This window comes from Colias croceus, chromosome 25 (genome assembly GCF_905220415.1).
Source record: "Colias croceus chromosome 25, ilColCroc2.1".
Taxonomy (NCBI): domain Eukaryota; kingdom Metazoa; phylum Arthropoda; class Insecta; order Lepidoptera; family Pieridae; genus Colias; species Colias croceus.
In genome coordinates, this window is record NC_059561.1 from 1,540,750 (window position 1) to 1,564,952 (window position 24,203).

The 24,203-nt window shown below is 31.8% G+C and overlaps 3 protein-coding genes across 6 annotated transcripts in view; 1 reads left to right on the plus strand and 2 right to left on the minus strand.

Annotated features, from left to right (window-relative positions):
- Nucleotides 1–24,203, plus strand: part of LOC123703079 (protein MTSS 2-like) — a 144,953-nt gene that overhangs the window by 99,187 nt on the left and 21,563 nt on the right. For all 4 annotated transcript variants that reach the window (XM_045650957.1, XM_045650960.1, XM_045650958.1 and 1 more), the window contains exon 4: nucleotides 24,094–24,178. In XM_045650957.1, coding sequence (XP_045506913.1) covers nucleotides 24,094–24,178 — 85 coding nt within the window. The remainder of the gene's footprint in view (nucleotides 1–24,093; nucleotides 24,179–24,203) is intronic.
- Nucleotides 1,548–10,401, minus strand: LOC123703080 (phenoloxidase-activating enzyme-like). Its single transcript, XM_045650962.1, has 8 exons — nucleotides 10,326–10,401; nucleotides 5,500–5,648; nucleotides 4,870–5,021; nucleotides 4,349–4,695; nucleotides 3,882–4,035; nucleotides 3,289–3,497; nucleotides 2,774–2,928; nucleotides 1,548–2,465 (listed from the first exon to the last, which is right to left on the minus strand). The coding sequence occupies exons 1-8, from the start codon at nucleotides 10,375–10,377 to the stop codon at nucleotides 2,211–2,213; spliced, it is 1,473 nt and encodes a 490-aa protein (XP_045506918.1). The 5' UTR covers nucleotides 10,378–10,401; the 3' UTR covers nucleotides 1,548–2,210.
- On the minus strand, nucleotides 11,675–17,638 carry LOC123703083 (phenoloxidase-activating enzyme-like). Its single transcript, XM_045650966.1, has 6 exons — nucleotides 17,500–17,638; nucleotides 14,717–14,800; nucleotides 14,253–14,388; nucleotides 13,430–13,629; nucleotides 12,972–13,129; nucleotides 11,675–12,005 (listed from the first exon to the last, which is right to left on the minus strand). Exons 1-6 carry the CDS (start codon nucleotides 17,552–17,554, stop codon nucleotides 11,742–11,744), a joined length of 897 nt encoding a protein of 298 aa, XP_045506922.1. The 5' UTR covers nucleotides 17,555–17,638; the 3' UTR covers nucleotides 11,675–11,741.

Below are 24,203 nucleotides of genomic sequence, written 5' to 3' on the forward strand. Positions count from 1 at the left end.
ATACTTTACCCGACTAGGTACCTACGCCCGAATGTCAAGCGTAGGTTAATGTCACTTCGGGATATTGTAGATTTTAATTAGGTAGGTAGTGATTGAATTGTAAAAATAATATTTAGTCGATGAATAGTTTAACTTTTATAGAGACAATAAATTGAATTCCTCTGTATACCATACATTGAATATACAATAAACATATGATAACTCTAGATTTCCGCCCGCGGCTTCGCCCGCGTTTGCAAAGGAAAACCCGCATAGTTCCCGTTCCCGTGGGATTTCCGGGATAAAAACTATCCTATGTGTTAATCCAAGTTACCCTCTATATGTGTGCTAAATTTCATTGTAATCGGTTCAGTAGTTTTTACGTGAAAGAGTAACAAACATCCATACAAACTTTCGCATTTATAATATTAGTAGGATATAGGTAAGTTTTTATTTAACAGACAATCGATACAATTTACAAAATTAGAAAAATAAAATGTGCTATAAGTGAAAACGAAAAATTGTCAACAATTAGTTTTAATTGTTCTTTAATGATGAGGAAATATTATCTCTCTATTAAAGTCACGTGTTTAAGGAAACTGCATTTAAAACACGATTTAATTACAATTTTTGAAAATTAACCTTTGATCTGTGACATGTGACTCACCCCTTGGTGCAGTGGTTAAAATGTGAGCGAGTTTTGGGTTCGATTCCCGGTGAGTTATATTATATATATAATATAATGTATCGGTAAAATGTGTAGGTAAAGAGAACAATATGTATAATAATTATTAATTCTATTTTTTTAATCTCGATGCTTTTTTATAAATAACATGAAATTGTAAATCTAAACAATACCTATAATCAATATTTAAGGCGACTACACCACCGAAACTAGCGCCCCCCCAACATTTTATTTTTTTACTCCTAAACCAGATCAAATTTAAAAAATCTAGCTCGGTACTTTGCTAGTATATTACTTGTAGTATTTTTGGTATTACTTTTCATTATTTTGCATTCGGTAAATTAGGAGAACTTTTGATTACCGCCAAAAGTGGCCACTTTTGGCGGTAATCAAAAGTTCTCTAGAATAATGAACAGTTAGAATAGTGAAAAGTAATACCAAAAATACTACAAGTAATATACTAGCAAAGTACCGAGCTAGATTTTTTAAATTTGATCTGGTTATGGAGTAAAAAAATAAAATGTTCGGTGGCGCTAGTTTCGGTGGTGTAGGCCTCTTAAATGAGAGCGTAATTTTTTGATGTTTGATTTACAGTTTAAATTATAAGCGCAATAACTATTAATTTATTGTACCTAACTAAGAATTAAAAATATTCCTCGAAGAAATTATATAGCGAACGCTATCTAAGCAAAACTTCTCATATTAAGGAAACTTGACAACCTTTTAATTAAATAGGTATATATTATATACAATATACATTATATGTACATATATTATTGAAAAAACATACCTTTTCTACATCACTACATAGTATAAAACAAAGTCGCTTTCTCTGTCCCTATGTCCCTTTGTATGCTTAAATCTTTAAAACTACGCAACGGATTTTGATGCGGTTTTTTTTAATAGATAGAGTGATTCAAGCGGAAGGTTTCAGTATATAATTTATTAGGTTTTAGACAAAGCGGGCGAAGCCGCGGGCGGTAAGCTAGTAGTGTATAATCAGCTAAACAGCAATACAATAATTGTTGTAAAGGCGGACTATTTCATTAAAATATAAGCAACAACAAATTTACAAGGTACATAATATTTATAAATAATCACAACACGTTATTCATAACTACAAACATAAAATAAAAATGCTTATTTGAATAATAAATTGTCATTAATTTAAATCTCTTCATATTCTTATTAAACATAATGTAATTCCTATGAATACTTAAGAAATACTTGGATATTAATATTAAATACCTTAATATAAACAATGAGTATTTTAGTTATTGTTAAAACTATACAATATTTATCTCCATTTGTATAAAAATACTGTTCGAAAATGAATACTTAAGTAAGAACCATTTCGTTAAGCATTACGACGTTTAATACAAAAATAATCGTATATTTAAACATTTATTATTATTAAAAAAAAATACACTTAATAAAAATTTTTCAAAAGTTAACCTTGGCTTTTACATTATATTTGTTCATAAAACTCAAAACAATACAACCATCTTAACCTATTTTATAAATAAATATTCTATTCTATTGTATATCACGGTTTAACTTCACTCCTTATCCAATCCATATAAGCGTACACCTTAGTATAAACGCTGGGTCGACCCTGGTTCCCGCACTGTTTGATCCCGAAGCTCGTTATCCCCACCACTTCGAAGGTCTTATCGTCAGCTCGCATTAGAGGCCCTCCGGAGTCTCCCTTACAAGAGTCTTTGCCCACTTCGCCGCCGGCGCATATCTGTTTGTCCCAGATTATAGGCTTGCTACGGATTGAATAGAGCTTCGTGCAGACCTGGAAGGGGTATAATTAGTTTGGTTGAATTTGTTCTTTACTTAGTATTATGCATTTGTCTCATCAGCAATATTAAAACAGATTATATTTCATTAATAAGTCATTATTATAAATTAGAAATAGAAATGGACCAAGCACACTTCCTTGTGGGACTCCGAAGCTACTGTACGTTCTATTAGATTTATGTATAATTTTATTATCATTGTGTAATTCACATATTTTATTGATTGTCTGTTTGGCTGTTATGACATATTGATGAATTTATTATCAGACAAGTGTTTAACTTTAAAATGTAAGCTGTTACTCACATTGGGATCAGTATACGGCAAGTCAACGTGGAACTTCACATCGCTGGTGGAAACGGTTTCACTGACAGCTCCCCAGCCAGCCGCATACAGGTACAATTCGCGGGGAGTCGGGGTGAGGAAGTCGGTGAACGGCAGGCAGACTGGTCGGATGAAGTCTGGAAATTTATTTTATTAATTTGCTAGAAGTGTACTGAGGCTTTGCTCCGCTCTTATTGGTCTTATCGTGATGATATATATATAGCCTATATTTGTCGATACGACCTGTTACTAATATTCATGCAAAATTTGAATTAATCCATGCAGTACTAAAGAATAAAGTGTCTTAAGTTTGTACAAATCTTCAATAACGAGCTCTTTTTTCCCCTATAAAATTGCAGTACAATCACTCCTTTAATATAAACAATCTAAACAGTAATTCCTTTAACTAAATATTTTCATCTAAAATATTATTTCTTGTTCATTTATTCTTCTTTGTAAATTATCATTATCATCCTCATATAAATCTTATAACTCACCAGTATAAACTACAGATTGTCGAAGTCGAATCAACGCGATATCATTGGCTTCCATAACCGTCTTCTCTCTCTTGTAATCTGGATGCAGGATAATGTGCTCTATTCTTATAGTAACAGGGTCGAGATTGCAATCAATACCATCACCGTCAACTTCTACACAGTCGCGACCAGGGTTGGTAACGTTATAGTCGCCGAGACGAACTGATACTCTGAAATCATTAGTTATTCGTAAAACAGATTATTTTGATATATGCCATAATTGTACTAAATTGAAATGTTAGAAAACAGAAGAGTTTGTTTAAGCAGCTAATCTTCAGAAAAAGGAAGATTACGTAGAATTGTTTCAAATAAGTATTCAGACAATTATTGTATTGAATGTCCCTACTTATTTATGCAATTACAAACAATCATAGAACGTTGAAGCTGGCTGGCAATTTAATTCACGTATTAACATAATTTTTCATTTCAATTTCTAGTCATCAAAATTTTCTTAATATCATACAGTTTCATGCTTTTCGTTTGTGCCATCAAAGATACTATATCTAAAAATTGTGTCGATTATCTAGTCTATTAGAATAACATTCAGTACATACGCATCTCTCTTCTTTAAATCGTGACGCACGAGGCAGTGGGCAGCCGTGAGTACATAGCGTCTACTGATAAGCGATCCGCCGCACATTAGAGCTTTGTTCGCGTATTCTATAAGGGCCAGCCATGGGTACTGGTCAATAGCTGTCTCGTTGCCACCTGGAAGTACAAACATTTAAGTCTAAGCAATCAGGTGTGGTCCGTGTAATCAAATTAACTGAATTCTTCTTCCTGATGATCAAGTTTCAGTAAGTAATCTGACTTGTTTTATAAGCAATTATAAACTTGAACTAGTAGATAATTAACAATATATAAATCATGCTCTTGTGATACGAAGTACCTCTGACATTTAGCTCTAGACCATAAGGAAAAAGTGTATGTAACGTTATTATATAGACTATAAGACGATCGTTAGCAATATATCCACTTTCTAATATAAATGTCAAAGACTAATAATTATAATTGTACTCACCGAAGATTCTGTTACCACCAGCGCTGTCAATCCCACAGCATCCGGTACTAGGGTCAGGTATACCCTCATCTTTGCAGCGCTTATCAAACTTATTCGTACCGCCAACACTAAGCGGTACTGGTAGTATATTATCTACATCAGGGATAGATGTGTCATCTATGGTGATAGGATTTGGTGTTACAAAAACGTCTGGTGCGGTCACAGCAGTAATGATACTAGTTTGGAATATCGGCGCATCTGTAGTGTCGTTTAGTGGTGTAAGGATTTTGTCCTCGTCGTCGCCAGCGCGTACTGGTAATCTAGAAGGTTCCTGGCAGCAAACGCTCAATTCGAAAGGTCCTTTACATCTGTGAAAATAAGATTTGCTAGTTTAATGTTCATACAATTGTTGGTACAAAATAAGATACAGTTTTGCAACTGAAGGTGCAGTAGTTTAATTCTGTCGAATTTAGGAGGAAAAATTATATTATTTTGATTGATGAAATACCACTTATGTGATAAAATATGTTTATCATACTCACTTTGATCTACTGACGAAATCTAGACTATCTTTGGAAATGGGCGGTTTGAGTAACTCCACGATGTTTGGACAAGCTTCCTTGGCAACGCATATTCCAGGCATTCCGAGGGGCGTGAAACATTGCGATTTTGGGCTCGTGGGTGGACAACATACCTGTTGAAAAGTTTATTATATGTAATGTTATTGCTCGTGTGCTTTGATTGTGGCTATTGTTTCATATTGAGTGAGTTTGTTAAATGTACAATATAAAAGATTATTCTAATGGATAGTGGTATATTTTTTAATTTCTTTTTGAATTGGATGTCTTCTAGAGGTTAACTTTAAGATTTGATTCATCATGTGCAGTTTCACCATTGGTTTTGTATTTGTCAATTGAAACAGGTCAAAGATTGTGGTCAATCGTTACAAAACTATTGCAGATTTTTTCAAATCAAATCAGCATAACATGTAAATACTACTATGTTGTATCGCTCTTGACTGAAGGTCGTGATTATTTGTAGTCGTCTTGGATATATTGGACTCAGAGTTTACGATATTCCGCCATCCCTCGCTGTTCTTACATTTCGTTGACATTCAGCAATATTCTTTCGTTTCGTCGTAAACAAGTTTAGATTAGACAAAGATTTCTTACCGTAGGAACGTCACCTTCGAAGCCACAGTGCCAGTTCTTCAACGACTCCCGTTCCTCCGCCGGCCCTCTGATCAGCGGCTTTAGCTTTTCGCACTGGTGGAGAGAAACGCAGTGGCTCGGTAGACCAGATGGTGTTATGCAATCTGCATCTGTAATATTAAGTATTAGTATGGGTTCTGTTTGTAGGATTTTGGATATTGGTATTCTTGAAGGTTCAACTCTGAAGGTCCTTTACATTCACACGTTAAAACGTGATGTTAACGTTTTGAAAATGTCAGCCACTTGTTTGTATATTATAAATGAATGCATTATTCAAATGGTTTTGCTTTTTTGTTTTAAATTAATCTTATCTTAGATTGTTTATTTTTAGGTGCAAGTATTAGTCACGGGTTTTACGCTGTATCTCTTTAAATGTCACCTTTAATTTGGATATGCATAAATGCTTTTTTAGTTTAACAAATATATTATGTACTTACATTACATTTGGATTATCAGAATACAATTTATAGACATTTGAATTATTGGAATTGTTTGTATTGTTTACTTTGTGATAAAATCAATGAAGTCGGTTAAAAATAAAAATAAAGTTTTATGAAATCGGTAAGAAATGTAGTTTTGTAGCTTGTTTGGTACAAACAAACAAAAGAAAATTCATGTATGAATAAGGGCCGATTTTTCAATCCCTAGTTAAAACTTATTCATCGAATATCGTATTAAACAACCATTTTAAAAATGTGTTACTTGCCCACTTTTTGACAGTTTTTATGTGACATCTGTATATTATTGTGTAATACTTTATTGGACGGATAAGATTTAACCCTTAGCTGGTATCGCCTTTTTTGGAAACACTACCGGTATCGTGGGTCAAATTCTACCCATACCAAACAATCTGTTGTAGAACGTAGATTTTTTTATTATTTGTATAAAATATGGTTAGATAAGAAATAAAATATATTTTTTTATAAAATTAACTTTATTTAATTTTAGAATACAAAAAAATATCATCTTTTACACGCATTTGTAAAATAACCTTATTTGTTGGCACTTTTTCGTTAATGTGAACTTAAAACATAAAAAAAAATAGAAATGTTAGAAAAACTTTAACTAAAATATATTTATGGCACTTCTCATATCTTTATTATAACAAAAAAACAAAGTGCTTCTGAAATCAGCATGAAATAAAAAAAATGACAACCAAAACCAAAATGACTTCTATCATCAACTATCATCCTCATCTTCTTCAATCTCATCTTTCGTATTTTCGTTCCTCGTATATTTTCTATTATTCTCGTATCTCCTCTTCGTTTTCACTGTCGTCAGAATTTACTCCAAATACACTGTCTTCTAAGCAACTAACAGATTAGGGATTGTCTCGATCGCTGATGATTTCGTCGTCACAAAGTTGGTTTACATTTGGTATTCTTTCATTTTTCAATTCCAAATCATCACTTAAGTCGTTCATCGACTCCTCGATTTGTCTGTCGTTCAAAAAGCCCTCCAATGTAGTACAAATAAACAATAAAACCAAAAAAGTAAGTAATTACACTCAGTGAAAAAAGTTACTTATTTGGTGTCGTGGGTCGAACGTGACCCAGAAAGCTACTTACCTCCGCTCCTAAGATAGTCACAGTTCTGCACATCCACCCCCCCGCTGCAGCTAGCGACGCACTGAGAATACTTAGAAGCGCACAGTCGTTGCATAAATATTTAAAGAATTATAACCGAAAAAGTTCGCTTCTGGGTCAAATTTGACCCACGATACCTGCTAAGGGTTAACCGAGGAATGAAAAATCAGCCCTAAGTAAATTAATTTGTCATACTCTAAGGTTTTCAGTTTCAGTCAGGTTAGGTGATCAGTTGCTAAGGAAATAATTATATAATATTGCCTTATATAATAATTATAGAAAATGTTCATTTTAATTAATTAGAAGTGCGGTCTGAGACCAAATAAGGATACCATGCAAGTTTATAATTTCATTAAAATTGATAAAACGTACTAAGTATTACTAATTTGATACGTTCAATATCAATCTTAGTCAAATTCAAGGATGTTAACAAACTTTCCGGTATGAATCATATTTTGAAATAAATATGATATATTTTTAATGATAAGTACTAAGAAAATGCCCCAGCAGACGATATTCAGAGCGCCGAGACGAACGTCAAAACGCCAAGGAATAGAATACGCTATCGATAGAAATTGACATAAGCGTATGATGTTTTGCCTAAGGATTCGGTCACCCTACCAACGACAACGACGACCACCAAGAAAATTTTCATCCAGTCGCAATTAAATAAAATTGTGCAAAACACAATTAAAAATGAAATTTAAGAATTTCCTGTCGTATTGGTGTTTGGAAAAAAATTTTTTGAGATCAATGGATAAACAAACAGGTTTTTTATAGAAACGGTGGCTCCTGGAAAAAAATGTATTTAACCTTTTTTATAGATAATTAGATGATCTACAATTTTGGTTCAGGTGATTGTTTACCATCTCGGCGAAAATCGCAAAAAACCCTATTTTTTATTAATTGACCTCGAAATTTTTTATTCCGAGTACTAGAATGACGGGAGATTTTAATATTGATTTTGAACAAATTTCGGCAAGATTTGAATTTTGGTCGTGGTCGTCGTCGTCTTTGGTAGTGTGACCGAACCATTACCAAAATGTCATGAGCTTATGTCAATAATTAGCGTTAGCAGTTTCTATTCCATGGCGTTACGTACGTTTGTCTAAAGGCCCTGGGGCCTTAGCCAAACGGCAAAACGCCAAGGAATAGAATACGCTATCGATAGAAATTGACATAAGCGTATGATGTTTTGCATAAGGATTCGGTCACCCTACCAACGACAACGACGACCACGAACAAAATTTTCATCCAGTCGCAATTAAATAAAATTGTGCAAAACACAATTAAAAATGAAATTTAAGAATTTCCTGTCGTATTGGTGTTTGGAAAAAAAATTTTGAGATCAATGGATAAACAAACAGGTTTTTCATAGAAACGGTGGCTCCTAGAAAAAAATGTATTTAACCTTTTTTATAGATAATTAGATTATATACAATTTTGGTTCAGGTGATTGTATGATAAACTTACCGTCTCGGCGAAAATCGCAAAAAACCCTATTTCTTTTTATTAATTGACCTCGAATTTTTTTATTCCTGAGTACCAGAATGACGGGAGATTTTAATATTGATTTTGAACAAATTTCGGCAAGATTGGAACTTTGGTCGTGGTCGTCTGCGTCGTTGGTAGTGTGATCGAACCATTACCAAAATGTCATGAGCTTATGTCAATAATTAGCGTTAGCAGTTTCTATTCCATGGCGTTACGTACGTTTGTCTAAGGCCCCTGTCCTGTTGTCCCTTTTACATTTTTTTCTCCATTGGCCAAGCCTTTCTCGAGTTGAATATTTTTGCTGTGGTTTGTGAAAACATTACAGACAGACATACAAACTTTTGTATTTACAGTATAAGTGTCAATTATTTTTTAAAACAGTCAATTATAACTATTATTTCATTGAAAAATATTATTTATAAATTTGTATGCAAGGTGTATTTTTCTTTGCAATGGTCTTAGGATATCACCATGTACGTGTATAGATGCGTTGTAACGATAAAGTCGATTCTAGCCTTTTCTCGTTGTTAATTAGTATCGTATTAATAAATAATTAATTAAATAAGACTATTTACGATTGTTCGTTTTGATACGGTTAGTTGTGTTAGTATTAAAGTGCATTTACATCAAAAGAACATAGAGATAGAGCTAGAGCCAGAGCCAGAGCATTATTACGTGATCTTTTATTATAAACGAAAACTCGTATTCAGTGTGGTTCACTATAAGAATATTGCATATAATTTTTTCGAACGTACTAAGAACAACTAAATAATCCTCTACGTCTGTTCGCACTAAAAGAATTTGACATATTGAGGTTAGAATGAGCATTCGCTCGTTTGATCTGTATTTGTGATCGGAGGCGATTCATTGACGTCAGGTAGACTTTTCTACCTCTATAATAAAAAAAAATAGTATGAAATTGACCCTATTTATTTTAAATTATGATAAATGTCTCCTGTAACACAGGACATTTCCTAGCATAGGAGACATTGTTCAAATATTGCAATTAATTGTACCTACAGCTACTAGTATATGTTTTACTTATATGTAAGTTATCCCGTAATTGCATGTACATGTATATTTTTTTGTTGTCAAATAAAGAATTTTATTATTATTTATTTATTTTATTAATTGTTACTTGGTCCATCATATAGGTATTAGGTACTCGGGAAATACAGTTCATGCTTGTTCATGTTAGTCGCATTTGCAAATTGTACCGATATAAACAAAACTGATTGACGTAAGAACCGGTTTTGAATTATGATAGTTATCTTCGTATTATAGTGCTATGATGCCTTGGGATTTTACAAAACAATTTTTGTAGTTTTTCTAGTCGTATCTAGTCTTGAGTGTACCTTGATTTATAGGTTAGTTTAGAGATAGTATCTTAGTTTGTATTGATATTATGTTAGCTTATAGGTTATGAATGAGTGTCGAGTAGATTACCAAAAATTGTCACATAACTTTTAAAATGAGGTTTTACAATTTTCAATTACTGTTCTGTATTAGGTCGTTTTCGAGGTTGTTATTCAAATTGATATCGAAGGCTTTGACATAAACACAAAAACAAACCACATGTTTACTGTTTTTGTTTCCGTAATATTGACTTGAAAAGGATCTTTATTCAAGTCAATACGAGAACTTAAATATTGGTAGTTTAAATTAAAATATTTATATATTCTAATAAAAAAATAACGTATTACTCACCGAATTCTCCGTTTGCAAAGTAAACGAATAATAACAAAATGAGAGGCACCATCTTGACGTGCGCACGCGTCGGTAACAAAAGTGCAACTGAGCGAAGAGCTTTAGACACGCTTCAAGTTTTGTACGACAATCCTTATAGTCAGGGAGCTGGTTGGGTTTTTCGTTTAGTCATTTGTTTTTTTTGGTAGATATAAATTTTAGTGCTTAAAGCTCTATAGGTATATAGATATTTGGGATAGTAGGCATCTAAGCCTCTTATTTTTGTAATGTTAAGTCATATAACGTGTTGTCATATAATTTAAATGTATAACAACAAGTACATCAAAAACGATATCATGAAGATTTTACTTTTTAATGTTTGAATTGAATCAAAAAATTCTATTAATTTTGATATAATTTTCACCTATAGATAGCTGCACTATTTATCAGTTACAAGCTATTTTGTATCTTGGTTAAACACATTCGAAGCCGCGGAAAGCAGCTAGTTATATTATTCGAAATCCTATGTACTTATTGAAGTAATCGTATCTCAAAGTATGGTTTCCTTTACTTATCTAATGCATTATTTATATATTATTACGTACAGTAGAAGGATGTCACGCGCTAACAGTGATTAAAACCGCAGTAATAATACGTAATAATTTAATTATTCGTGATATTAATTATTAATATACGATTTTTAATTTTACGAATAATTATATGTATCTATACTAGCTGTTCCGGCAAATGTTCTGCCCTACTCTTATTATTCAGGGGGATAAAAAATAGATGTCCGGTTTTTGGACCTATCCGATATGTACTCAAAATCTCATGAGAATCGGTCAAGCCGTTTCGGAGAACTAACATTGCGACACGAGTGTTTTATAAATAGATTTATATAAATGAAATTGATTCTCCTTCAACTGCACAAAGCTTCCTATCACAAAATTTGCTAAGATTTTTATTCTTATTGTCAAAAGAAAAGTTGCATCTACAAAAAAAAACCTAACCAGCTTACAAAATTGTTAACAGCTTACAAACCTATAGTAAAATGATCATTATGTGGAATCATCAAAATGTATTAATGAATGCGTGTGATAGTAAAAGGAAAATAAAATTGATGGAACGTTCATTGAACATTTTTGTATTGTTCATTGAAAATGTATTAAATTTCCAAGAATTTGTATGGATAATTGTTTTTGATTGGTTAGTAATTTTGTATTTCATGTAACAGCACATAGTAAGAATTAAGTATATAGGTATTGCCAAGTTTTAATACCAACCAAAGAACCAACATGAAGTTACTTTTAAACAAGAGACAGTGGGAAATAATTATAATTTTATTAATGACAAAACACAAAACAAAAAGAAATCATATCAGTGCTTTATTAAAAAATATGCTTAACCTAACTTAAAACTAGATACAGGCGAGCTTATTTAATACGGTCGGATGGTACTCTTTATCCAAGGCATGTACTTATAAACGTTAGTGTATACGCTAGGGATGCCATCTGTTCCACACTGTTTAGGGCCAAAGCTGACGATGCCTACAGCGGTATGTCTTCCCTCCAGTTCGTACATGAGGGGCCCGCCGCCGTCACCGCGGCACGAGTCGCGGTCCTGGACGCCGCCCGCGCATATCTGGTAGTCGCTGATCGCGAAGTGGCCAGGGTTGTACTTCTCGTAGGCGGCTTTGCATTGCTGGGAAAGAAAGGTGGTTAGGTGAATGCTATAAAACTTAAATATTGAATCCAAGGTGGTTAGTTTGTATGGAAGAAGGTTAAATGTTGGGTAGTGCGTTTCTTGGTATAATATTCGCTAAGTTTATAAGCTGTTCTTGGTATAAAATGAAACATTGGAAGGTAGAGAGGATTTAATTTGCTGCTATTTTTTATATTTTCTTTGGTGGTAGTTATCTGGGTCGTCTAATTTATTCGTTTGTTAAGAGAAATAATATCATAATAGAATAAACATGAATCTACTTTTTATCTACAAAAATACTGCTAAGCAAGTTTTTTAAAAGTTATCTCTTATGATTTAATCGTATTTTTTTTTTGCTCCACCATTAAATGTACGTCATATTTGCATTAATTCATTTAATGTTTCTCAGATGCGGAATTGTATCTAATGTTATGCAACGTTTTATCGTAATGATTATTGTAATGATAGACCATATTATAATTGTTCATCAGTTCTCAATAAATGCAAATTAATTCATTGATTTGAATAACACTTATCAGAGTCATAATACTCTCAATTGATTAGGGTTAAAAGTTCTGAATAAATACAATTCCCAACAAATGAGTACGAAAAACTATAATATAATACTGGGAAGAAACTTGTATAGTTAAGTATTATATTCCAAACCTGTAATTGTTTAATGGAAAATAAAAGGACGACGACAGACAGCAACTACCCATATTAAAGAAATCAAGAAAAAATAAAAGAGTGTGTGTACACCGTTACACGCGTTATAAGTTATACTTCTTTGGCGTATGGAAAAAATACTAGAATATACAACTTGAACATATAGTTATCAATTTTCATACCACCCAGAACTAACTTCATGCTGTTAAATTTAGGTGTCGGTGTGCGCGCGCATCGTAAAAATTCACTCTCATCATTTATCTCCATCGCGCCAAAAAAAGTATAATTTCAAAAAAGTACCTCTAATGGCACATAAGGGACTTCCACGAAGTGTTTGACGACGTCATCTTCCTGTAGGCTCGAAGGTTTGCTGCCCCATCCAGCGATGATGAAGTTGAGGTTCTTGAGCGTGGAGAGGTTCATGTCGATGCTGGGCAGGCAGATTGGTCGGATGTATTCTGTAAATTTGGTAATAGGTTGGTTGTAGTAAAATCAATGCTAAAGTTTAGATGTGGTGTTGGTGGTGCGGAAAGTTCCGTAACTTTATAGTGCTTGCGCGATTTAGTTGAGTTTTTTTGCTATTTTTTTTAAGTAATACGAGTGCAAGGTTTTGTGGAAAGATAAATATGATGGAAATAATGTAAATACTTCTATTCGTTCCATGTCTGATCAAATTGACCAAACAGGTCGCTGTCCCTACTTCTATTTCTAAATATATCTTGTACAGTTTACACTAATGAATTTCTTTTACAACTTACCGGTATAAGGAACTGCTTTCCTCAACCTAATCAAAGCGATGTCGTTTACTCGCAGATTCTGTCTCGTGAACTCGGGGTGGGGTTTCATCGACTCTATCGGTATGGTGATGACTCGGTCTGCGCACTTCTTAGCGCCGTTCACCATCAGGCAGTCCAGTTCGGTGTTCGTTTTGTTGTATTCACCGAGGCGGACGCTTATTCTGTAGATTATGATCAGTTAGTACTGGGTTAAGAATTATGATATATAAATTTATTGGGCTGGAACAATCCAAGCCCAGAAGAGAAGAAAAATCTTCTCCTTTAGTTACTGAAGGCTGGATTTGTTGAGATCTTTCTATATATAGATCGTATGTGTTGATAGTAGTAGTTAAAATTAATTCAATACTGATTTGGCAAGAAAGATTGGATTCTGTATGCTTTTAATTTGTTGATAGTAGATGTGGCCAAGATATTTTATCTATCAAGATTTTGAATTTATAGCAAATATAGTAGCACAAGTACAACCTTTTATCGCTACGTTATGGTTATTTTGAGCATTAGATACAATCACATTTGTGAATTCATGTGTACATAACAATTTGGTACAACGGGTTCGAAAAGCGTTTGCAGCATTGGAATGGCGTCTGCTCTTAATTGTTTTATTCGATATCACTACTACACTAGTATTAATATTGTTCGAGATTGGCTGGAATATAAAAACATAATTTAGACCCTAAATACACATACACATACGGTTCTTTTCATCTTGCTACTACCCCAGTCTCAAAGTATATTACGGTACTTTTAATCTTACCCCTTAAGTGTCAAAGAATTATCAACTTACGGTTCTCCCTGTATCCCACACTGAGCGGCTGTCAGTACATATCTCGACGTGATGAGAGCTCCGGTGCATGTTATTCTGCCTTTGGAGTCTTCTATGAGCGCCAGCCATGGGTATTGGTTTAGTGCTGCGTCACCCTCTGGAAGTTTTGTGTTGTTAGGAAGAACTTTATCAATATTTATTGTTTTGATGGTTTTGGGTTATATGTTAATGAACCCAGAAGTCGATTTATTTGTATATTTTAACTGAAATGTTTCATTCGTTTTTTCATGGATATAAAAGCTAGTCTGCAATGAAAGTCTTCATTTAATCTTGATGAATCAGTATATTTACTACTATATGACTTGGAGAACTTTATTTTTACGATATTTCCCGTTAATTTTCAACGATTTTTTAAACCAACTAATGAAATAAGTGCAATACTTAAAGAGCAGCATTAAAAACCTTTATGATGAAATTTTACTTACTGTCTTTTATATGCGCTGTGGCCAAGTGAAGACCGCAACAGCTGGATTTTGGGTCTGGTATCCTCTCGGTCGGTTTGCAGACATCTGGAACGAAAATAGATTTTTTTAATGTTGAGATTTTATTATATGATATTTGTTTGAATTCGTGAGACCGGGAGTTGCCATTAAATAAAAATAAGAGAAATATACATTTGAAAGTGTGTACGTTTGTTTAAATTAGTGTGTGTGTGTAATTGTGAAGTGTGAAGCTTAAGAATAGTGATGCAACGAATACTACTTTTACGAATACGAATACGAATATCAAACCTACTATTCGGCGAATACGAATACGAATACGAATATCTAGCCTTGGTAATAAAAGACTTATTTATTTAATGAATGTTTACTCTTCTAATAATTAAAATTTACAATAGGCAAATTTTTATTTAAAAAACATAAAATTCGTAGATTTTCTGGTTTTAGGCTATTTTTTTTTCAGTCTGGATGTTTTCAGGCGTTGAAAAAAGTCTATCCGAAGCGACTGTACATGGCTTCAGTGAAAAATATTGTTGGGCGAGTTTTTTCTGACTTGGAAATTGGACATCTTCTCGCCAAAAGGCCAGTGGATCAGCAGTCTCTGCACACGTCATATTTTTTCGCGCGATTTTTAAATTTGTAGTAAATACAGTTGCGTAAAAAAATATTCGTTTTTAAAAATTCGTATATTCGCCGAATACGAATATTCGGTAAATGTCTACTATTCGGCGAATACGAATATTCGTATTCGTATTCGTTGCATCACTACTTAAGAAATAAAAGTAGAAAAGTATAAAATTAGTAAAAGTCTGATACTTTTTCGTGTGATTTGTCTCATTTCAGAGCCATATAATAAAAAAAATTTTTGGTTATCTAGGTACGATATATCCGATTTTACGTTTTTAGCAACTAGATGGCGTTGTGATAAATTCCTATAAAAATTTAGAATTTTTTCCTTCACAACAAATTCGAGCATTCTGCTACAATCGAGATCTGATTTTGTCTTCATACTATGATTTTCAATTATTTTTCCTTATTTCTTATCTATGCAACCATAAGCATACATAATAAAGTATAATATATTATGTATTGATTATGCATAAGCTACAATTGCCTCTTAAATATCGATGGCCATGCCATGAGAAGCAGTTAAAGTGGTATATTAATAAAATTATCGTTAATATTATGAATGAAGGTAATAATATTCATATGTGGATGATGCTGTGTGACTGGTTTGTACAATGTTTTAGTAGATTTTATTATTTTTACGTTTCTATTCATGGCATACCTTTTCCGTATAAGTGAACTTGATAGGTATCGAAGAAGAAGTAAATTATTTTCAATTCGAATGAATAATTCCTTTTCGTTAATTGAAACAATCTCTTGGCGAATTTTTGATATAACATGTCAAATTTTTATTTTTATTCGTCCGCTCGTTTCTCTAAAATGCTTAAATTGAATGTTTTTTTTTTTTCGAATATGGTTCAAGGCATAAAGGGGCAAGCTAAAGTTAGTTCTATTAAATAAATATAAAAATAAATATGAATGGCGCGTATTCAAAATACTTTTTCATGGAAATTATGAAAAAAATGAACTTGTTTGATATTCTTCATTAAAAGTTTTGACCTTTCTCAATGAAAACCAGAATGCCTAGGCATAATAGTAGATTAATAAATCTGAATTTTAAAGTTGAGGGTAATAAATCACAAATGTATAATATCGATATTATTATTATAATGTAACATGGAGGACATTTTTTGCTTGAACTGACTTTGAACTTGACTCGAAAACGGCATTCACAAAATATTTTTTTTATTTTTTAAACCGATTTCTAGAAAAAGGAAGAGGTTATTTCGATTAATGTTTTCTTCTTAATTTCTTGGTTTTCTTAATTTCTTTGAAAAATTAACTCTCTTATATTTTACTAGCTGTGCCGCGCGGTTTCACCCGCGTGGCTCCGCTCCTGTTGGTCTTGGCGTGATAATAATATATAGCCTATATTACTCGTGGATAATGTAGCTTTCGAGTGGTAAAAGAATTTTTAAAATCGGTCGAGTAGTTAATGAGCCTATTCATTACAATCAATCAAACAAACAAACAAACAAAGTTTTCCTCTTTATAATATTAGTGTAGATCACTGGTGTCATGTCCATCTATTTGAATGCAGAGTTACTAAGTTTCGTATCAATAAGATTGCGACCATTTTCAAAATTCGTTCATTGTAATATTTTATTAATGTTAATTTTTTTTAATCAAATCTTTTGTCCAGAATTAATAAGGCATATGCATAATGTGTTATGAAAATACTGACATTTGATGTAAATACCACTGGTCTAATAATATGAGATTGATGCTTGTCTGTCTGTATGTTGATTTTATTAGTATATGTATATTAAATTATTTTTTTAATAATAATGATTTCATATCAAATAATACATCATTTGTTTTATATAAAATAAAACTTAGCCTATATTATTTATAATTTAACATATCTTGGAAGTTTAGTTCTTAATTATTGTTAAGCTCTTCATTAAAATATGTAATTATGTTTTTATTATTTTTCAAACATAAGTTTGAATGATGTTTCTTAAATTAATTAATATTAATTATCATTTAAATTCTCAATAAAATCTTAACAAAATTAGTAAAATTTGAAATAATTGATTTTCTTTAATTATTGTATCTATTTTATTTTATAATAAAGATAAACTAAACAGTTTACTATATAACAACGAAACAACTAAAAACATTAGAAAAAGGTCACTCACCCGCAAAAACATTATAAAAGCACGCAGCCAGCACACAAAATATTATACTATTCATGTTTAAATACAATAAATTAATTATTTAATTAAATTATTATCTAAAAATGCGTGTAAGTTATACGAAAGTTGTTGTAACACTGAATTCGCTATCATCACACTTGATCGTTTTTATATCATGGTCATTGTCAATTTGTGATTATATTAAACTCTTGTCCTGTTTGTGAGTCATGTATTGATGCCAGTGGACTGGCTGGAGCCTTAACCGACTTGGGAAAGGCGGTAGGTATCTCTAAACTCAAACATTTATTTATTCAATTAGATTTCTTCTAGAAGCACTTTTGAATCGTCATTACATATTTTTAACATTTACCACCGATTCGGAAAGCAGTATCTATGGAGAAGAACCGGCAAGAAACTCCATAGTTGCTCTTTTAAATCATGTCAGTAATACAATTTAATTTTACAAAATATGTAACGGCATATATTATTATCTATCTGCGTGTATTTGTCACTGAACTCTTCCCAAACGATTGGACCGATTTTAAAGAAAGTGTATTGTGTCACTTCAGCTGGATTTGAGAATAGTTTTGATGTACAATTCGAACGCGAGCGAAGCTGTGGACAAAAGCTTGTATTTTTGTATTATTGGAGTAGTTCATATGGCTCGATATTACTGGCACTTACATTTATTTATTGAGGGCCGATTTTTCAATCCTTGGTTAAAATTTATCCGTCCAATAAAGTATTACGCGAACATTTTAACATGTCACCTGTAAACTGTCATATACGGACAATTAGAATACATTTTCGAAATGGTAGTTTAATACGTTATTCGATGAATAAGTTTTAACCAAGGATTGAAAAATCAGCCCTTAAACGATAAGATAAGGTTACATGTTTGGGTATGGGTAAATTATGTTTGGAATAAATCGACATTGCTTCAAATACCTAAACACAAGTTTTATACTAATAAATTTAATAGTTTAGTAGATACAGGTTAAAACGTTGTTAATTGTCGGTTCTCTTTACATTTCATTTTTATTAAATCGAACGTTGGGTATTAATTAGCCTTTTTATAGTTGAATGGTGTAATTTGTTACACAGCACTTGTAAAATCTTAATATTACTTTGTAATCTAGATATCTAGCTTTCAATTGTAACTAAGCTAGAAGTTACAGGTAGCCATAAAGCTATATATACATAAATATATAGGTACTAGTGGTCCGCCCCGGCTTCGCCCGTGGTACCTACGTGTTTAAACTATCCTATCTCTCAAGTTGGATCGAACTGCACATGGTGTGCGAATTTTATTATAATCGGTTTAGTGATTTAGGAGTCCATTGAGGACAAACATTGTGACACGAGATTTATATATATTAAGATGTATGTTATAGATAATGTTAATCTTAATAGATATAGAGGTGGAAGAAATCAATAATTGGATAGGATTGTAGAGTTGCTTTATTTGGTTTTCAACTGATTTCAATACAAGGAAGAAGTTCACAAGAATGTTTTTAGGTTTGTCACCTCAGAACTTTCAATTGGGTGAATCGATTTTGATGATTCTGATTCTATTTGAAAGCAGGCCTTTTGAGTGGACCTATTAAAAATTCGTGTAGTTCTGTCAATTTAAGGCTGTTTTCATAGAAATTGTGCTAAGGTAAAAGTTACTAAAAATAATAATAAAAAACTAGGAGATAAAAAAATATAACAGTTACTAGTAAGGCATTACAATTCGGAGGTATTATAATAGTAAGGCGTAATATTAAATACGTCGATGATGTTTGTTTACATATGAGAATAGGTAAAAAGTTCGCAAAAACCTCTGCAAAAAAGCAGATCGGTCAGCGGAAGATAATAATTTATGACCTATATGAGCTTATCATGGACCAGTTGTTATATAAATGTCAATTAATTCATTTTGTTTTATTTAGGCGTATTTTGTTTTATTTAGGCGTTGTACAGACGAGGATATCGTCTCTCGGGAATCGGGATAATAAACTTTCCTGAGGATACAGCTTCAGGACAGGGAAAAGATCGCTGTATTAAAAATTATTATAAAAAAATTGTGTATTCCTATCTGTACTTGTCTCTGTGGTGCACAACAAATAATTTTTCATTGATTGATGATTGAAAAAAAAGATTTAAAAATCTGGAATAAGGGAGGCTTTGGTACATAAGTGCATAATGAGATTTTATAATATAATCTGTATGTTTGCATGTAATCAGTAGGTTCGATACATAATTTCGTTGGTTCGTTCGATAAATACCAGTCTAAAGGATCGATTTTGACCCATTTCACACGGACAATTCGTATAATACAATAATTTTATGAAATTATCTTTTTAAAGCACGTTTTTATTTAGATTGTTTAACATTTCTGCATGTGTTTTCTCTCTATTAGAGCGTTTTATCGCCTAGTTTGTGAGTAGCCTTAATCATGTATAACGGACAGGTGTTCCAGCGAATGTTTTTCGCGACAAATGAGATCAAGCAGACTGGCTGGAGGCGATTATATCATCAACCAAAATGTAACAATATTATATAGTCTAATGTAAAAATATGTATATGGCTAAAGTGATGTGGGACCGCTATCTATTACCTAGTGAAATGGATTCATTATTTAATACTTTTAAACAAATATTTATTTTATTTTATTAAGCTATTGCATAGTTTCTATCGCGGGCCTTGAGCGCGGGGACCGAATCCAGAAATTGCATAACGAAAAACCTCACGCTCCCCACTCCGATAGGCACGGAGGTGTGGCTTGAAGGCATGCTATGCAATAGCTTTACCGCGGCAGTCCCCGAGTGCCACACGTATTTTTTTTAAATATTGAGGATTTATATAAGTAGATGTAATTATATAATAAACTTATAATGGTAACACACACAATCACAGAATAATTCAATAGTAATGATACACAGTAACAGTAAGTTGTTCCTATGATTGTGTATTACTTAAAGTTGATATAATTTTTTATATACCTATGATAAAAGCCAAAAATATGTATGAAGTACGAAGTTACGTAGTACAATAAAATATACTTAAAGGTTCGTACGCAGGATATTCTTTTAATTAAAATTTGTTAAAGCCGAAAGAACTGTTATTGTGTATATTTTTCATTCATTAACCTTTCATTCTTAATGTTAATATTATTATCAAGAGATATAGGTAATAGTGAATTTTCCTGTTTTGGATTTTACACTAGATTTATGTATTCAGACTTCAAGACAGTAACGGGTTTTAAACCTGATCATTGCGGGGTTTTAAAGCGGTTATAAAAGTCTTGAAGGAATAAAACATTGTGGAGAAAATTTGTTAGAATTGTGTTAGTGCTTCATAGCACTTTATAGTTTAGCAATTGATATCATTATGTAGATGCATTATTATATTACTTTATTTTTAAATGTTTTTGTTTGATTATCATTTATTTACGGCATACGCCAAACCATACATACCTACTTATGGCTTAATTCTAGCCTTATCACTATATCCTATATCCTTAAATCGCTTCGTCTTTATTTTATTTAGACAAAATAGACCAAATATGTTATCTACTATAAGTATTTATTAGTTTGATTATATACGAATACTAGCTGCGCTCCGCGGTTTCACCCGCGTGGCTCCACTCTGTTGGTCGTAGGCTACGACTCGTAGCGTGATGAGATAGCTTATTTATCGAGGAAGGCCTTATAGCCTTCCTCGATGAATGAGCTATCTAACACCGAAAGAATTTTTCAAATCGGACCAGTTGTTAGACCGGGAAATTAGCGCGTTCAAACAAACAAACAAACAAACTCTTCAGCTTTATAATATTAGTATAGATTATTTTTAGAATATAAATGCGTTTTATGTATGATATTGTTTATTCCGACGTTTTGAACATTTTTTAGCGAGCATGGTCACGGGTAGACCACTTTGTAGTGGCATAAAAAATAAATAAAAATAAACATGTAACGTACCTTCTGTCAGTATGAGATGATAATAATAGAAGTTAAATTACATTACGAACGGATGTGCCTCGTTTGATATAAATGTTTAAGTACCATAGCATGATAGCTCTATATGCAATCGTTCAATTTGTTTTTATCAGTACTATTATAGGTACCTACTATAATATACATAGATCTGGTAGTGATCTGCCACTGCCTACTAATAAAAAAAGATAGGAATTTTTTTAAAGACAAAACTGTACGAAGTCTTTTTCAAAAGGATTGGATCATTCTTATGGGAATCTAATAATACCGTTTCAAAGAACGATTTAATTAAATTTAATTACGAGAGGCTTTTTTAATATTAATTAAAAAAAAATTTATTGCTATTTTATAGCCATATGTATGCATTTTATGTTAATAAGTTAGTTTTAAGGAGAAAATAAAAATACGTTACTGGTTTTTATTTTTTAATAGGTACTATCTGAGTCAACGGACTGTTTCAAGCGACGTCACGTTTTATTTTCATACATTGGTTAGAAAAAAAGTGGAAAAAATAAACTAAAAACATGCTCTATTATGTCGTCGAATCTGTAGTTTTGATGCATTGTAAATTAGGCTCTATGTATATGGTGAAAGGTTTATATTAAGTTAGCAGATGATTATAGGGTAAAAATAGGAGTAGTATGACATTTTATTATGTAAACAATGCGCAGAAGTTTTTTAGGGGGTTTGACGTATTTTAATTTGATTTGTTTTTAAACATAATGATTACGTCAGACCTATTTTTCATATTCGAAATCATTTGTTTATAATGTGTGTGTTATTTATTGTTTTTCTAAATTAAATTTATTTAAATGTAACATATCGTAAAGTTCAAATTATGATATTTTTCTATGTTTATATTTATATTAATTTGTTTAGGTGACATCCTGATTTGAATAATCGAGTTTTTAGTATTCATGATTGATATGAAAAGAATGAGCTTTAAGTGCATAACATATTGAAAAATTTATGAACATAATAAAAGTATAATAAAATTATTGATTTGCAAAAAATATATTCATTATTAGTTTAAACATGCGATGGCAATTCGATTTTATGTGGAATATATGAAAATAGACACTTAGATACATACATTAAACATATCAAACACCTGCATTTACCAAAATTTGAAAATAATATCCATAATAGCTCTAATAAATTCTAAACAAAACGCCGTCCCCGGAGAATAAAATGATAATCGCCATTACCATAGTTTTATTGTTTTTCGATATTTGAAGCCTACGTAGCCTAATACATCTATACAATTTTTTTTGTATTTTTTCTCCTGCAATCCACAAAGTTATAAGATATTACAATAATATTCACTGCTTTTTCCCACAACATATTCGTACTAGAAAAAAAAGATAGTACTATGATAGCGAAAAAGTTTCTTCACTCTTTATGTGGTAATAACTTTTACAATAATATTCTCGAAAGAAAGAAACGGCGAAATAATGACGAACGCCTATTATCATTTTATTCTCGTAAAAATATGTTTTGGCGCCATACGTATGACCATGTACATTATGATCACGATGATGATCAGGAAGACTGATTTTTATTACTTTTTATCGTCTTCATTTTTTATGTAATAATAGTTGATTACTCTAATATTATTTAAAAAAAAAAACAGAATAAAAGTTCATTGGATATTATCCATTAATGCATATGTCCAATATAAACGAGAATAAAATGATAAGTGTGTATTAGTAAATTTACATTTCAGTCAAATGCTACTAACTTTTTAAATTTTAATTATCTTCAGTTCTCTTAAAGTTATTAAAAATATTTTGAAACATAATAAAAGGTTAAAAAATTAGCTACCTGCTACTGCTACTGCTATTTTTATCTCTCTACGTCTATTGCTTTGCGAGATAAAGACAAGTATTGGTTTTTTATTTCTCCTGAAAAGTTGTGTTTTTGCTATTATCATTTTATTCATCTAAATAAAAACTTTAAACAAATCCAAAAATAAATAAGAAATAAAAACACATATAAGCAATTGTAATAAATTCTAAAATAAAATCGTCTCCTAACACTAACATAAATTGCACTAATGTGTAGTGTAGATAATCAAGGTACGGTGATATTTAGTATTTTGACATTGGTTCATGAAAACATTCACACGAAAATATGCCTTAAATCAAACAAATAAGGTTTGTATTGGCATACGGTTGTGAGTCTGGAGGAAAATCCTTTATTTTCCTGACCCTTGGTGTTATTTAATACTGTCTTTGATTCATTTGTCAGGTAACATTATCAGTTGAATGTATTTTCGAAAGTTTTAAAGGTTTAGAATTTAAGGACATATAATATGTTTTAAAAGCCGTACCTGCATTTTCTTAAAAATTCTTTAAGTGCAAAATCAATTTCCGAGATATTCACTACGACCACCTCTTAATTAGGATAAAAATATCTTACTTTTGTATAAATCTTTAACATTATCTAATAGATGTAAAAACAGTGTGGAACATTAAAAAGAAAATACCTACAGTTTGTAAGGTTTATATTTCAGCTTGTAGTTTAATAGCATTTGAATACTATTAAACTAAAAATTAAACTATACTGTGTTTTTAGTGATCATAATTTAATATCTTTTTTGTTTGGATTGTTCCAGGTGCGACAAAGGAGATCGGCACAGCTCTCACTCGAGTATGTTTGAGGCATCGAGCCATAGAAACCAGGATGAAGACATTTATAAGGTAAGTTTTCAAAAGCATAAACTAA